Below are 18,028 nucleotides of genomic sequence, written 5' to 3' on the forward strand. Positions count from 1 at the left end.
GGCTCTTCGAATTAGGTGGTCAATGTAGTGGAGCATCAGTCCTTCCAATGAATATTCAGGGTTGATTTCCTTTAGGATTGAGTGGCTTGATCTTGCTGTCCAAGGGACTCTCAAGAGTCTTCTCCATCACCACAGTTCAAAAACATCAACTCTTGGGTATTCAGCCACCTTTATGGTCCAACTCACATCCATATACGACTATCGGAAAAACCATGGCAGTGGCGATTTAGTCCCTAAATCATGTCTGACTCTTGTGACCCTATGGACTGTAGCCTGCTAGGCTCCTCTGTCCATGGGATGCTCCAGGCGGGAATACTGGAGAGAGTTGCCATTTCCTTCTCCAGGGGATCTTCCTGACCCAGGAATTGAACCCGAGTCTCCTGCATTGCAGGCAGATTCTTTATGGACTGAGCTATGAGGGAAGCCCTCAGGAAAAACCATAGCTGCTACTATACAGACCTTTGTCTGCAAAGTGATATGTCTGCTTTTTAATACACTGTCTAGGTTTGTCACAATTTTTCTTCCAAGGAGCAAGTGTCTTTTATTTTCATGACTACAGTCATTATCGCAGTGATTTTGGAGCTCAAGAAAATAAAATCTGCCACTGCTTCTCAAATCTTTGTCATGGAGGAGATTTTTTACATATATACAAGGAGATGGATAATCCTAGAAAACCTAATCTCAATCAGAACTAGTCCATGCTAAAAGGTCAGGGGAAAAAAAAAATATTAGCACCACCTTGGTACAGAGTACTTTGAAATGTGAATGCTGTGTACATAAATGGTTTTAAAATTAGAATACAGTCAACTGACAATCATTTGTACAAAATGGCAGCCATGCTAGCATGGATATTCCCACATCATTTAGGTTTGAAGTCAGAATGCTCTGTATGTATTGGGTTGGTGATTTTTTGTTGCATCTTTTGAGTTTTTGATGCAAGCAACTGGAAGAAGATTCTGGAGAAATTCTGCCTTAGGATGACATTAAAGGACTTTGTAGTCTCTGAGACAAGCTGAAAGAGGGGGAGACACCCCAATAACTGAAGTCAGGTCTGGTTCATTCACTAAAGTCAGGTCTGGGTCATTCACTAGCTGCATCATCCACAGATTCTTAGTTAGAAGCCACAGTGGCTATAAATCCAATGACGTGTTTCTTCAATCTATCATGTTCTCTCGGACACAGAAGAAGGTTGATGAATGGTTTGACCATCAGGTGAACCAAGACCCCGGAGTGGGTGGTGTTCTCAATGAGTGACCCACCGCTCACAAGTCCAGTGACATATAGGGCTCTACTAGCCACAAAGGGAGGCAATTATTCAAGAAATTCAGACAGAACATCTGCTATTAAGATCTCAGCTCTAAAGTAACCAGTTTTTTTAAAATGTGGTTTAGATTAATCACCTTTAAAAAAAAAAAAAAAAGCTCCAGCCTTTCCCATGCATGTAAGCAAATGGAGAACAAACGGAACCAACTCCTTGCTAAGCAGACGAAGGTTCCTAGACATATCACGCACATATGGAAATACTATTAAATGAAGCATCTAACTCACATATCAAAGTTATTGGCGATAAAAGGTACCATTTAAAGTTTCACGCAATGTAACTTTTCTGGTTTTGATGCTGGACTGTGGCTTTATAAGACATAATCATTGGGGGAAACTGGATGAAGGGTACATTGGGCCCCTCTGCACTATCTTTACTGCTTCCAGTGAATCTGTACGGTTTTCAAAACAAAACACTTTTTAAAAAAGTGATACACAGATACTAAATTCCAGGCCTGATGCCCAAAGTGGAGACCTTTAAAATAATCCCAGTAAGGGTGAAAGTTTTTAATCGCTCAGGAGTGGCTGGGAGGACAGGGAAGTCTGGCATCCTGCAGTTCATGGGTCCACAAAGAATCGGACATGACTTGGCAACTGAACAACAAAACAACAAGGAGTGACTGATAGACATAAACCCTCGAAGGGTATGAATTTGTCTGGATTCTGTATTGGGATTTAGAGGCTGTTCTTTTATTGACAAGGAGTGGTATCGATTGTTTGTGAGTGTTCATCGGGCATGGAGCTTGGACTTCTGATAGATATACAATTATGACTGAGGAGGAGTTCTCAAAAACTACTTCATAATATGCTTGACTTTTTCTATTCACACCTTCCTGGTTGGCCATACCCTATTCTGAGTATGAAAAACTGAGAATCAAAATTTCAAATTTTATAGCAGCTAATTTTACACATTTTCATTCTGGAAAGTTAAAAAAGTTCAAAAAATTTTACAACAGACTCCACTATGCAAATATAGACATATTCTCTATCCATAAACACACTTATATCACTAAATTGAATGTCATGAAACAATTCTGATACTTCCGTCTCGTGATGAATACTAAAATTATATTTCATTCTACTCTATCTTATCTTATTCTTCGTTGTTTGGCCACTCCGTCATATCTGGCGACTCTGTGACTCTGCAGACTATATCACGCCAGGCTTCCCTGTCCCTCACTAACTCCCGGAGTTTGCCAAACTCATGTCCATTGAGTCAATGACGCCATCCAGCCATCTGATCCTCTGTCACCCCCTTCTCCTTCTGCTCTCAATCTTTCCCAGCATCAGGGTCTTTCCTGGCGAATCAGCTCTTCACATCAGGTGGCCAAAGTACTGGAACTTCAGCTTCAGCATCAGTCCTTCCAATGAATATTCAGGGTTGATTTCCTTTAGTCTTATTCTACTGCATTTTTAAAAATACTTATTTATTTACTTGGCTGCACCAGGTCACAGTTGTGGCACACAGGATCTTTTAGTTGCCGTATGTGAACTCTTATTTGGAACATGTAGGATCTAGTTCCCAAATCAGGGATCAAATCCAGTCCCCCTGTATTGGGAGACTGGAGTCTTAGCCACTGGATCACCAGGGAAGACCCTTATTCTAGTTCATTTAAAAGATAACCATTAAATTGATTCTATAATCCACTAATGGACTGCTATCCATAGTTTATAAAACATCACACACTCGACAGGCATTGTGATGTATCTGCAATGATGATGATCTCATTGTACAAGCATGTACACCTGCACACATATAAAAGCCCACACGTGTGCACAAGTACACGCCTTTGCAGCATGTGTAGACCATGGTCCCTTCCAGCTGCCGTGGCCACTATCACATGCGTTCCCATGTGGGGAACCAGGGCGGAAGTCCCAAGTCCTGATCAACCAGCACATGGACTCCCTACCCGCCGCACTGTTGGTCCTCAGTGCATGGGACGAGTCCTCCAGTTTGGATCAACCTGAGACCCTAATCTCCAGCAATCATAATGGGGCAACAGAGCTGTGTTCTCTGAGAAGGCACCAGGAGGGGCCGTGGAGCTCCTGGGCTGCCAAGGAGGGTCAGAGCCCTGGGGAAGATGCCACAGATTACTGGGGAAAGCAAAGACTTTGGAGCAGGAGGCATGTGCCTGCATGCTCAGTTGCTTAATCATGTCCGACTCTTTTCAATCCCATGGACTGTAGCCCGCCAGGCTCCTCTGTCCGAGGGATTTCTCAGGCAAGAATACTGGAGTGTGTAACCATTTCCTACTCCAGGGGATCTTCCTGATCCAGAGATTGAAATTGCATTTCCTGAGTCTCCTGCATTGGCAGGCGGGTTCTTTACCACTGAGTCACCTGAAAAGCCAGGAGGCAACAGAGGTCAAATCTCAACCATGGTGGACTTCCCCGGCAGTTCAGTGGTTGAGACTCCACACTTCCACTACAGGGGCTGAGGGTCTGATCCCTGGTCAAGGAACTAAGATTCCACATGCCGAGGGGCATGGGTGATACTCGCCAGTCAGGATGGCTGCTATCCAAAAGTCTACAAGCAATAAATGCTGGAGAGGGTGTGGAGAAAAGGGAACCCTCTTACACTGTTGGTGGGAATGCAAACTAGTACAGCCACTATGGAAAACAGTGTGGAGATTTCTTAAAAAACTGGAAATAGAACTGCCATATGACCCAGCAATCCCACTTCTGGGCATACACACTGAGGAAACCAGATCTGAAAGAGACACGTGCACCCCAATGTTCATCGCAGCACTGTTTATAATAGCCAGGACATGGAAGCAACCTAGATGCCCATCAGCAGATGAGTGGATAAGGAAGCTGTGGTACATATACACCATGGAATATTACTCAGCCGTTAAAAAGAATTCATTTGAACCAGTCCTAATGAGATGGATGAAACTGGAGCCCCTTATACAGAGTGAAGTAAGCCAGAAAGATAAAGAACAATACAGCATACTAACACATATATATGGAATTTAGAAAGATGGTAACGATAACCCTATATGCAAAACAGAAAAAGAGACACAGAAATACAGAACAGACTTTTGAACTCTGTGGGAGAATGTGAGGGTGGGATATTTCAAAAGAACAGCATGTATACTATTTATGGTGAAACAGATCACCAGCCCAGGTGGGATGCATGAGACAAGTGCTCGGGCCTGGTATACTGGGAAGATCCAGAGGAATCGGGTGGAGAGGGAGGTGGGAGGGGAGATCGGGATGGGGAATACGTGTAAATCTATGGCTGATTCATATCAATGTATGACAAAAAAAAATAAATAAATAAAAATTAAAAAAAAAATAAAACATCAGTGTGATTTCACTGATCTGGGTTAGAACCAGGGGCAAATTAAAAAAAAATCCCAACCCTGACAACTATTACTTGCTGAAGCTGGAGAAGTTAGGTGACCCTGCCTCTCTATGGAGACCATGTCTCCATCTCTCTGAGGTGAGAATAAGAACACCTATCGCTGACAACATTGATCGTTTCAAGATCGAAGACACAGCACATAAAAACCATCCAGCACTGATACAACTCACACGAGGAATGCAGTGTGTATTCCTTCTTCCTTTGGACTCCCCAAGTAGTGCAGTGGTAAAGAATCTGCCTGCCAATGCAGGAGATATGGGTTTCATCCCTGGGTCAGAAAGATTCCCTGGAGTAGGAAATGGCAACCCACTCCAGTATTCTTGCCTGGAGAATTCCATGGACAGAGGAGTCTGCTGGGTTACAGTCCATGGGGTGGCAAAGAGTCAGATATGACTGAGCACGTGTGTGCGCGCGCGCGCGCGCACACACACACACACACACACACACACACACACACACCTTCTTCCTTTATGCTGTGGATGGCACAGCCCTGAAAACATAGCTCAAAGGTCCCAGAACTCCAGTCAAGAATCCTGGATGGATGATGACAGGGTTCTATACACAAATATTCAAATCCCTGGGCTTATACTAAGGTATTTAGCTTTATTCTAACTACATACATGTCATCGCCAGTTTCACTAATTCGAAAGGGCTTTTCTACAGAGTGACACAAAGGACAGAGCCACCGGGTTCTTACCACTTATCATGCTATCCTCAAACAGCCCAGCTCTCCCCGTTTCTTCAGGATGGTCCTGACTTCCCCATCACCACCCCCCACTGCAGTGGACACCTGCAGGCTGCCCAGTGCCCCCATCCCCCAGGCTATTGAAGGAGAATCCCTGCGGCACGGTGTCACCCTGCCCCCCCACCCCCCCAGGCATGATCAGCTGGTCCACGGCCGCCACTTAGGCCAAAAGGAGTCGACAGGACTTTTTCACTTGGGATCAATCACATATAAAGCTCTTAAAATGTGACACCCCGTGAGCTACTAGCAGCAATATTCACATCCTATGGAGAAACTCTGTACTGAAACAAGAAATACTTGAAAGAATCAGAGACAGCCAGTAAATAGAAGGAATCCCTATTTCCACAGTCCTTTGGGCAAACCACGTGCCAGCCACTGGATCCACTGAGGCCTCCCCACCAAACCCCGAGGATAAATTCCCTTTTTTGCTTAAGCTAGTTTCCATGCATTTCTATCACTTGCAACTGCAAGAGTATTAAAATACACAAATGATGCTTCAGTTTGCCAGGACAGTTCTGGAGGTGCCAAGAGCTTTAAATTCTAAACATTGGCTAAGTGTCTCTTCTGTCCCCTGTACTCTATTTCTGCCTGTGTTGGTTCATTCAAGAATTGTTTATGAATACTTTGCTGGGTGCCAGACACTGTCTCCTTTAATCCTCAGGATACCACCATGAGGCAGGTGTTAGTATTGCCATTTGACAGCCGAGGAAATGGAAAGTCAGGGAGCAAGGTACCCCGTTTCACAGCTAATATATAAAACAGTCCACCCTAAAGGATGTTCTTTTGTTGAGTGTCTATTTTTTTGTAGGATCTCTATTCCTCATCAGGACCAGCCTTTGTTCCATCTCTTGGATCTTCAAGAGCCCCCTGTCACCTCCTGCAGTCTCTGACTCCCAGAGCCAGGGCTGAGGTGTCCTCAATTCATAGTATTCTATCCCAGCAGTAGCTGACCACAGATGCCATCCCTACCCAATGCCACTCAACACTTGGTGTGTCTGGAAAATGAGAGAAAAATGCCACAAAATTGAGGGGAAAAAAACTTTTCCCAGGCATAGTTTCTTTTATCACCAATTATCTTCTACCTGCCCAATCAGACCCTGGTCCTGGAGAAGAGTTTGACCAGGGAAGGAAGTGGCCACACTCAGCATGACTCTGAGCTGTTCTCAGAATCCGATGCTCCCCGCTCTCTCAGGAGAGAAGGAAAGGAAGTGGGAAGGAGGACACAGGGTGGGGTTCTGGAAGGATACGTGTGAAATGTACGATGTCCTTGCAACTGGGATGACACTCTGAACGACTGACATGTGGGAACTGAGCCTTCGCCTTTAAAATCAGCTCACCTGGGAATATCTTCTTCGATGGTTGCACATCCATAAAGAAACACGATGATCCCAATGACAGATGACGGGATGAGGAAGGATGTATATAATCCCAGCCAGGCAAAATACAGTCCAATCTTTTCTCCAAAATACTTTCTGGAAAAAGAAGAAAATGAAACATGAGTTAAGAAGATCATAGACTTTCCTTCTCTCTGTTTGCTGTAAACCTGACGATGGGCCGGCACAAATGGAAAGGGACGGAAGTTATCTGGGGAAGGTGGGAGGACCTCAGCACAGGGAATCAACAATTGGCGTTTTCTGAAACGAATCGCATTCCATTAGAATCACATACGCACACCTGTTCGTGGAAAGAAGTTGCAAGAAGGAATCCAGCCCTAACGGCAAACTGAGAATATGCCATAAATTTTGGCATCTTTACCAGACACACGTGAATAACATCTCAGCGTTTCATAAGTGCCATAGCACTCAACCCACAGAAAAACACACCGTTTTGAAACTATTTAAATAAAACACACAAATTTGGGGGCATACACAATGATGTATGGGCTTCCCTGGTGGTTCAGACGGTAAAGAATCTGCCTGCAATGAAGGAGACCTGGGTTCAATTCCTAGGTTGGGAAGATCCTCTGGAGAAGGGCATGGCAACCCACTCCAGTATTCTTGCCTAGAGAATTCCAAGGACAGAGGAGCCTAGTGGCCTTCAGTCCATGGGGGTCACAAAGAGTCAAACATGACTGAGCGACTAACACACACAAAAACACACACACTGATGTATGCAAACCAATATAAATACAGTCATAGAAAAAGAACTAGAAGAAATTAGATAAAACATAGGTCATGGTTTCTTTAGCTGATGGGTGGTTTCTATTGCTTTTTTTATGTTTCTGCATTTTTTAACTCTATTTTTTCATGAATTCCTTTTTATAATAAAAAGTGGTTTCTTTTCAAAAGAAAAGGTATCATCCATATCTTTTTGTTCCCCAGATCATACAGTTAATAAATGACCACATTCAGTCTCTAAAAAGGGGTTTTCCCTTAGATGAATATTGATTATGGATGCTCGATGAGAAAAACACAATCCACAGAGGAGAAGTATATTTTATTTCTCAGGAGCCTCTGACATAAAATGCAGGAGGGAACTAGGAGCTCAGCTCACCTTTTGATCTAAAGACTAGAGAGTAAGGAGAACAAATAAAACTTATTTATCGACCACCAAGCAGAGCACTGCTTCCACTTAGGATGTAGACAACTGCCAGGAAATGTAGGTTTCATCCTAACAATAAAAGAAAGCTAGATAACCTGTGAATCAAAACTTTTCATGAGCCCATCAGACAGTAGAAGTTGCCAGGTAACCAGATGAGCCGCACTTTTTTAAAATGACAAGCTCCTCCAAGGAAAAATGGACTCACAACAGTTTTGTTGGCGTGAGACAAAAAGGCAGTCACCATAAAAGTGAGTAGGAAGGAACAGCTAAAAATTTTTAAGACACTGGAAGCTGAGCAAAGGTCAGCATGACAGATTGAATAACTGGGCACTCCAGACACAAGAGGAGGTTGTACTCATTCACAAGATCCTATGGGAAGACCACCAGGCTTCTCATGAGAAGGACTGTAGACAACATAGGAGCCAGAGAGAGCCCCCTTAGATGCATACAGGCAAGAAAGCTCACCCATCTCCCTGAACCATCTTTCTTTTAAACCAAAAGCCTCAAGCAGAGGGTAACAAAAATCAGCAGTCTGATGCTGGGGAAGGGCAGGAGAGAGACCCCCCCACGAGGCAAAGGGCTGAAAGGGACCATGAGGACCAATTTCCAGTGCCCTACAATAAATGTGAGAGTTGGACCATAAAGAAGGCTGAGCGCCGAAGAACTGATGCTTTCAAACTGGGATGCCGGAGAAGACTCTTGAGAGTCCCTTGGACAGCAAGGAAATCCAACCAGTAAATCCTAAGGGAAATCAACCCTAACTATTTCATTAGAAGGGCTGATGCTGAAGATGAAGCTCCAATACTCTGGCCACCTGATATGAAGAGCCAACCCATTGGAAAAGACCTGACTCGTGCTGAGAAAGATTGAGGGCAAGAGGAGAAGGGGGCGACAGAGGATGAGGTGGTTAGATAGCATCACTGACTCAATGGACATGAGTTGGAGCAAACTCAGGGAGATAGTGAAGGACAGGGAGCCTGGCATGCTGCAGCTCACGGGGTCGCAGAGAGTCGGACACGACTTGGTGACTGAACACCGACAACAACCCCCAGGAAGCACAGTCACAGCATCCCACCACCAAGGAATCTGAAGTCCGTGGTGCACGAGTGATTCCAGCAGCAACGGCACCCAAAGCCACCTCCACCTCTGACTGGACCGGCCCCGCTCCCCCACTAAAGGCCTGACAGAGAGGCAGAAGCCTGTTTCCGGGCATAGACACCATTTACTTAGTCTCTACTGTCCTTTCAAACACAGTGTTCAGAATTGAGGAAAAAAAAAATCTTGAGCAGGATTTCCCTGGTGGTTCTGCCATTAAGACTTCACATTCCCAATGCAGAGGGCTTGGGTTCAATCCCTGGTCAGGGAACTAGAGCACACACGCTGCAACTAAGAGCTGGAGCAGCCAAATAAATAAAAACAGATGAATGTTTTTTTTTAAAAAAAAAAAAAAGCTTGAGAAACATAAAAAATGAACTATTAAGAAATGAGGAAATCAATAAAACCAAAGTTGATCTAGATGCCACAATTATCATACAGGGATTTCTCTCTCTCTCTTTTTTTTTTTTTTTTTGATGTGAACCATTTTTAAGTTAAGTTTAAAGTTTTATTGAATTTGTGACAATACTGCTTCTGTTGTATGTTTTGATTTTTTGGCCATGAGGCCTGTGGGATCTTAAGTCCCCAACCAGAGATTGAACCCACACCCCCTGCAATGGAAGGTGAACTCTTAACCACTGGATCACCAGGGATGTCCCATACAGGAACTTTAAAGTAATTACAATAATACGTTAAGGAAGAATCTAATACAAAAGAGAAAATTGGGAATTTCCACAGAGAGACAGAAACGCAAGAGTGTAACATGGAAATACTAGAGCAAAAATATTTTATCAGATATGAAAAATGTCTTCATTAGAATGTCTTAGCAGGTGACTGAATGCAGCTGAGGAAAGACTCAATAAACTTGCATACAAGTCAATGAATACTATCCAAACTAAGATATAAAGAATAAAGAAGAAAATAGAATCTGTCGATCAAGGGCTACAGGCAGTGTCAAAGAAGGTATCATACATGTAACTGAAGTCCCAGAGGAGTAAGATCAACAGGATAGAAGGAATATCTGCATGGATTATGATTAAGAATTTTCCAAAATTAATCAAAAATAACAAAACAGATCTAAGAATTCTAAGGAACCCCAAGCAGAACAGATCAAAAAATAAAAATAAAATCTCACACACTTAGACACATCATAATCAAACTTCTGAAAAGCAAAGATAGGAAGAAAGAAACCTTTAAGTTGGAGTGGTAGTGCATGCGTGCTAAGTTGCTTCAGTCATGTCCAACTCTTTGCGACCCTATAGATTGTAGCCTGCCAGGCTCCTCTGTCCATGGAGATTCTCCAGGCCAGAATACTGGAGTGGGTTGCCATGCCCTCCTCCAGGGGTTCTTCCTGACCCAGGGATCAAACCCAGGTCTCCTGTGGCCCCTGCACTGCAGGCAGATTCTTTCCTGCTGAGCCACGAGGGAAGAATGCTGGAGTGGGAGGGACGGGAGGAACGAGGAAAGGAGGGTATTAGGTACAAAGGAACAAAGGTGAGACTTATACACAATTTCTTGGCAGAAATTATGCAAGCCATAAGATAAGAAAGTGGCAACTTTAAAGTATGGAATGAAAAAAAAAGTCAATCTAGAATACTATACAGAAAGAAAGTGGCTTTCAAAAATGAGACAAAATAAAAACTATTTCAGCAAGCAAAAGCTGAGGGAATTCACTGCCAACAGATCTGAACAACCAGAAATGTGAAAGGAAGTTCTTTAGTTAAAAATCTAGATATACAGATCTTTCATGGAGAGTACCAGAAATAGTAAAAAATAATGGTAAATATAAAGACATTTTTCTTATTTCTTATCTTTTTAAAAGGTAATTCACTGTCTAAAATATCGTTCTCAATGGGGGCAAAACTGTCCCCCCCAAGGGAACAAAATTAGTTCTTTGGAAGCCGAAAACTGTCTTAGTTATTACAGTTATTTGTAAGGCTTCCAGAAGGCCAAAGAACATAAACTGATGTAGGATTTTAACTGTGAAGAGGAAATTCAGGAAAAAAATAATGGCTACAAAGTGCCTTAGGAAAGAAACAATCGGGAAAAAAGTTTGAGAAACACTGGCATAGAACAAAACCAGTTACAACATATTGTGGTGTTCACAATAGACATTAAAGTGAAATGTATGTAGTAGTAGCACAAAATATAGGAAGGAGGAAATTGAGGGCGGAAACTGAGGTATGCTGTTGTAAGGCTCTTATGCTCTATGTGAAGTAGTATAATATTATTTGAAAGCAAAATATGACACATTAATGTATTTTGTAAACCCTGGAGCAAGCACTAAGTTTTTTAAATGGCTGATACTGGAGATAAAGTGGAATGATAAGATTTCAAAAGAGGGCATGAGAAGAGGAAAAACAGGAACAAAGAACAGACAGAACAAGTAGAAACAAACAGTGATATGGTAGATTTAAAATACAAATACATAAATGATTACATTAAATATAAATGTATAAGAAACCCACATGAAATATAAAGGCATTTACAGAATGAAAGCAAAGGAATGGAAAAAGACATACCATGCCAATGCTAATGAAAAGAAAGCTGAGGTATAAAAGGGATGACCAAATAATCATAAAGTGATCAATTCATTAAGAAGACCAAATAATCCTAAATATTGATGCATACAGTGAAATACCTATGTCAAATGCATACATCAAAATACATGCAAGTAAAACTGATAGAACTAAGGATTTCCCTGGTGGTCCAGTGGTTAAGACTTCACCTTTCAATGCAGGGGCTGCAGATTCAATCTTTGGTCAGGGAGCTAAGATTCCCTATGCCTCTCAGCCAAAAAACCAAAACAAAAAAACAGAAGCAATATTGTAACAAATTCCAGAACAGCTTGAAAAATGGTCCATAATAACAAAAACTGAAGAACAAAAAAACTGATAGAATTGAACTAGAAGGATAAATACATATTTCCTCCTGTATAAATAAGGGGCTTCAACACTTCTTTTTAGTAGTTGACAGAACAAGTACAGAAAAAGCAATAAGGATACAACAGTCACTTCAAACCAACTTGACCAAATTGATATCTATGTAACACACCATCAATCAACAGAAAACACATTCTTTGTAATACATAGTCACCAAGATAGACCAGGTTTTCAATCCTGAAGCAAATCTAACAAATTTTTAAAAAATGAAACAGTAAAAATGTTTTACCATGACCACAACTAAATTAAACAGCAGAAAGATGCCTGGAAAAATCCCCAAATATTTGGAAATTAAACAATATCTTTCTACGTAACCCAGGGGTCAAAGAAGCAATCACAGAGGAAATTAGAAAATATTTTTGACTGAGTGAAAATAAAAACACACATATCAAAATTTGTGGGATGCCATCACACTTAGAATGCTAGTAATACTTAGAAATTTATAGCATTGAATATTTGGTGCTATAATAAAATAAGAAAGTTCTTTTTAAGTTCATCCAGAATTGTTTTTATTGAAGTATAGTTGATTTACAATGTTGTTTTAGTTTCAGGTGTATAGCAAAGTGATTCGAATATGTGTGTGTGTGTGTGTGTGTGTGTGTGTGTGTGTGTGTGTGTGTGTGTGTGCTAAGTTGCTTCAGTTGTGTCCGACTCTTTGTGACCCTATGGGTTGAAGCCAGCCAGGCTCCTCTGTCCATGAGATTCTCCAGGCAAGAATACTGGAGTGGGTTGCCACTTCCTTCTCCAGGGGATCTTCCTGACCCAGGGATCGAACCAGCATCTCTTATGTCTCTGCATTGGCAGGTGGGTTCTTTACCACTAGCGCCACCTGGGAAGCCCAGCACTGTTCATAACATCCCCCAAACTGGGAACTACCCAGATGGCCCTAAGCAAGAGAATGGATAAATATGTTCTGACACATTTGCCCAAAAGAATATTATACAACAAGGAGAATGGACAAAATATGAGAGCATACAACATCGGGGACAACACCACACACCCTCTGAACAAAAGAAGACAGGGACACAAAAATTATTACACTGTATAACTCTATGTCTTTAAAGTTCAAAAGCAAAATAACTGTGTTAAATACAGATGGTTATTAGCCCGAGGAAGGCAGCGACTACAGGGGAAATGGGTGAGAGTGGGGGGACTTTGGGTGTTAATACAGTAAGTTCCCTACATACCAACGAGTTCTGTTCCAAGAGCCCTTTTCCTAAGTCCAAATATTTAGCCTAGGTACCCAACTAACACACTATAGACTGCTGTACTGTAATAGACTTATAGTACTTTTCACACAAATAGCACATAAAAAACAGACACAAAAGGTAAAGAAAACATTTTTACTCTCACGGTACAGTACCTTGAAAAGTACAATAGGACAGCACAACAGCCGGCACGCAGGGGCTGGCATTGAGTGGCCAGGCAAGAAGAGTTACTGACCCGGGGAGGGAGAGGAGGTGGGAGGTGGTGGAGCTGAAGGCTCGTCAACAACAGGAGATGGAGGGCAAGCTGCCAGCTCACTCACGCCTGATGTCGATGGACATGTGAAAGCACTTTCGCATGTTTGAGAGTTTGCATCTTGAAGGTTCATACGTAGGGGACTTACTATAATGTTCTTCCTTGATCTGGGTAATGGGTGTAAGGGTGTACTCAAGTTTTCAAAAATTCCAAGAGTTGTATATTTTTTCGTGCATATATCCTTCTGTCTGTATACTATACTTTGGCTTTGAAATGGCTCAAGATACCACATGCCCTATAACCCGCAGGCCAACAGACTCCTTGGAGGGCATCTTACTCGTTCTCTTGCCTTCAAGCCAGACAGCAAGTAACCCACATCAGGCAAGCATCATCATTCAGGCTCAGACTGTTCAGCAGCCCTGAAAGGGGAGCTGTCATCTGAGGGCAGCTCAGAAGGCCAACCAAAGACAAGGCTTCCAGATCAAGGTAACCAGCCCGAGACCGAGGTCAGCATTCGGCAGGGTCCCCGAGGCGATGACCTAGGCCACATGATGATGGCACCATCCTCAGGAGATCAGACTGGGGCCGGAGATGGGTATGCGGGGGACGGGGGCAGGGGTAGCCATGTAGCTGGAGAGGTAATTTACAGCTCTCAGTTCCTGCCAAGCCCACATCATCTGACACAGCGGCGGTGGGGCACCCTCCTTCCTGGTCTGACAAAGAGTGGTCAGGCTTTCCCTGCCCCTTGAGGTGGATTAAAGGCACACAGGTTCAGGTACCCTGAGCAGGATTATGGGCAGGTGCAGGGACTCCAGAAAGAATTTCTGAGCCTTTAATTAAAGTTCACCACGGCTGACTCTCTGGAAGTCAGCCTAGAATTTCTGACTGCAGAAGCAGCCAGGCAGCCAGCGATAGCCTCTCCCAGCTGAAACCCAGAGATGCGGCTGGCATAGTTTTGCCTCCTGAATTGCCAGCATCCTCTCCTATACCTCAGCCTGGAGATGATGTGGTTGAGAAGGGGTCAGGAGAACAAGGGGAGGGACATTCACGTGTCAGGGACCACAGGTCAAGCCCTAAATTAAGTACTTGATAGCATCTCATTTCATGCTCACAAAACCTTACAAGGTGAGTTAAAAATCAGTGTTAAGATTGGATTCAGAGGTGCAAAACGGTTGAAGGTGTCGGGGTCCTTCCTGTCACCTTCTCTTTGGTTTAAATGGGGCTTCCCTGGTGGCTCAATGCAGGACACCCAAGTACAATCCCTGGGTTGGGAAGATCCCCCGGAGAAGGGAATAGCAACCCACTCCAGTATTCTTGTCTGGAGAATCCCATGGACAGGGGAGCCTGGCGGGCTACCATCCAGGGGATCGCAAAGAGTCAGACACGACCAAGTGACTAACACTTGCACTTTCGCAGACATAGTTAATATTTATTTAAAACTGGTGTTGATGGGTTTCTTTCCTCAGGACTCCAAGCACGTGGCCCTTCTCTCCTGTGAGTACAGACATGTCCATGAGAAAGGACCGTCCCTACCAGTCACAGGATGACAGGTTCCCCAGGACTCTCCCTCAACCTGCCTTCTCACTGTCAGCCTGAACCCAGCCCTGTGTGCGGGACCCCAGGTTGGGAAGAACAGTCAGATCATCACCCTTCTGCCAAAGCAGACAGCAGGAGCCAGGCTGCCGACCCCTCTGCCAGGCACAGGCCGACAGACACCATGGCTGGCTCCTCTGATCAACAATCCGAGGCCAGAAGACTCTGAGTTCTTAGCCTTCCCAGGGAGGTCAAAGAAAGGGCCCCTTCTGGAAAGAAAATTTTGCTTAAAAGAGGGAAATCCAAAAATTCCAGTGAAAAGGGGCTGGGCTCACGGTGGCTGAGAAAATGGGGCTTGGCTCCAATCCTGACATTAGGAGACAACACAGACGCCGGCCAACGGGATGGGAGCTGCCCAGAAGTCCCAGCGGGGAAAAAGGACTTTGGGGAACCAGAGCGCCCGGGGTCTTTAATGCTCTCCTGAGCCACTTCTATCAAGTGCCTCCCTCTCCCTTGCTAAGTCCTCTTATTTAAAAGGTTTCCAAATAAAGAGCAGTCTACGGAGTGAGGGAAACTGTGGGGCCAGGATGGCAGGATGCACGACCAAAGCCAGAATGGGCGGAGCTGACGCTGTCCATCACAGGCACGTAGCAGATGTGTTCAGAGGGGCAAATGGGACCAGAGACCCAAGAGGACCCAGGACCAGATGTGCAGGGCGTCCAGTCCAGGGGCAGACAGAGAGGGGAGGTGCAAGTGGCAGGTGGAAAAGTCAGGCAGGGGATTTCCCCGGTGGTCCAGTGGTTAAGACCCCACCTTCCAATGCAGGGGACTCAGGTTCCATCCCTAGTCAGGGAACTAAGATCCTACAAGCCACACAGCAACTAAGCCCACACGCCATAACTAGAGAGTCTATGCACTGCAATAAAAGATCATGCATGACCCAAGGAAGATCCCACGTGCTGCAACTAAGACCTGACGCAGCTAACTAAGCCTGCGTGCTGCACCAAGGGAAACTGGTGCCATGCGACCAAGAGCTGGAGTGTGGCGGTGAAGACCCAGCGCAGCCAAACTAAAGTAAAATAATTTTATAAAAGGGAAGTCAGGCAGAAGAGAAGTCAAAGCTGAGAAAGTTAAGTTGAAGCAAGAAAAACAAGGCAGGAACAAACCGAGCTTCCAGATACCAAAGCCTCAACAGGACCGTCTTCAGAATCCAGGAGAAATACTTAAGGCATGTTCGGACCCTCATCTTCCTACTGCTTTGTGTATTTCCTCCCGGGGTGGGGGAGGAGTGGACCTCGATTAGCAGCCATGCCTCCCCATGCATGCATGATGAGACCCCAACTTGTTTACATGACCTACTAGGTCCTATGGGATCTGGTCGCAAGCCCCTGACCCCCTTGGAACAAACCCAATTTTGTTTTCTCCTGCTGTTCCCCTTTTTCTTGGCTCTACCTCATGAGTCCTTACTGTCCCTCAAACACACCCCACCAGCTTGCACCTCAGGACCTTTGCTGCAGCTGGAACCCCATCCTCACATTTTCACATTCATGCCATCGCTTCTTCCATTTCTTCTCCGGCGTCAGCTCCTTAGAAAGGCCTCCTGGGTTCACCCCACTCCAAAGGGCACCTGACCTCTGCCCTTGCTACACTGCTCTTCATAACACTTGACCTGACTTAACAGCGTTTTCTAAGCTGATTCGTGTTTCTGTCCATCTCCACCGACAGACTGTGCTTCCCAGGTGGCTCACTGGTAAAGAATCCGCCTGCCAATGCAGGAGACGCAGGAGATGTGGGTTCGATCCCTCGGTTGGGAGAATCCCCTGGAGGAGGAAGTGGTAATCCACTCCAGTGTTCTTGCCTAGAGAATCCCACGGACAGAGGAGCCTGGTGAGCTATAGTCCATGGGGTCGCAAAGAGACGGAAATGATGAGCATGCACGCACACGCGGCTAGAATGTAAGCTTCACGAGGGCAGACTTTTTCGGTCCTATTCACCATTGTTCCCTTAGTGCCTCGAATGAGTCTGGCATGCAGCTTAACAAGCATTTGTTTAACGGATGCTAAGTCCTGACAGTAACCCCATGAGGTGGTTACTTGGCCCGTCCCTCTTCTTTGCATGAGCTGAGCACAGCTCAGAGAAATTGAGTATTTTGTGTAAGGTCACCCAGCTAATGAGAAAAGAATCCAGCGCCAACTCAGAGCAGCCCGCTTTCAAGCCTGCACTTTGACCCTGACATGTATTTCGTGGGTAACGCAGTAGAGGATAATGCAGACTTGAGCCTCCCAGTTTACAAAGTATTATGATTTATTTTCTAATATTTTACTAAAATTGTGAAAGGGACCCTAAGGATCAGCTAAAGCGGAATTCTCCACTCAATGGTTTACAAAACCCATTCACATCAAAAAAGACAGTAACGGCCTCCGTTCCAATTTCCATTTGTAAAGAAGCAATCCATAAAATAATTATTTAGACGTTTTCTGTTTATTAATGAGCAGCCTGAGAGCTTCCAAGAACATGTCCCATGGTGACTAGAGACACATGCTCAGGCTCTGGCCCCCAGCCATTTATCACCTAGCAGTTCTGGCCATTTTACACTGTTTTCATTTTCATTCTTAAATATTGTTTATTTTTTTTAAACCACAACCAATCTTGAAAGAAAGATGGAAACCTAAGAAACACTAAAATATAGTGAAATATACCGAGTTAATGCAGAGCATAAAAACCGCAAGAAAGAATTCAGTACATTTGATATTCACACAGATTCATAAATTGCATACAACTGATCAAGATTACTATGTGATACATACAGATATGGGCTTCCCTGGTGGCTCAGTGGTAAAGAATCTGCCTGTTAACGCAGGAGACATGAATTCAATCCCTGAGTCAGGAAGATCCCCTGGAGAATGAAATGGTAACCCACTCCAATATTCTTACCTGAGAAATCCCAAGGAAAGAGGGGCCTGACAGGCTATAGTCCATGGGATCACAAATAGACACGACTGAGCGACTAATAACAACACATAA

The 18,028-nt window shown here is 44.1% G+C and overlaps 1 protein-coding gene across 2 annotated transcripts in view; it reads right to left on the minus strand.

Moving 5' to 3' along the window:
* ANO2 (anoctamin 2) overlaps window positions 1–18,028 on the minus strand; it is a 335,456-nt gene that overhangs the window by 167,762 nt on the left and 149,666 nt on the right. For both annotated transcript variants that reach the window (XM_043441194.1, XM_043441195.1), the window contains exon 11: window positions 6,770–6,904. In XM_043441194.1, the coding sequence (XP_043297129.1) occupies window positions 6,770–6,904 (135 nt within the window). The remainder of the gene's footprint in view (window positions 1–6,769; window positions 6,905–18,028) is intronic.

The sequence above is a fragment of the Cervus canadensis genome, chromosome 21 (assembly GCF_019320065.1).
Source record: "Cervus canadensis isolate Bull #8, Minnesota chromosome 21, ASM1932006v1, whole genome shotgun sequence".
Classification (NCBI taxonomy): domain Eukaryota; kingdom Metazoa; phylum Chordata; class Mammalia; order Artiodactyla; family Cervidae; genus Cervus; species Cervus canadensis.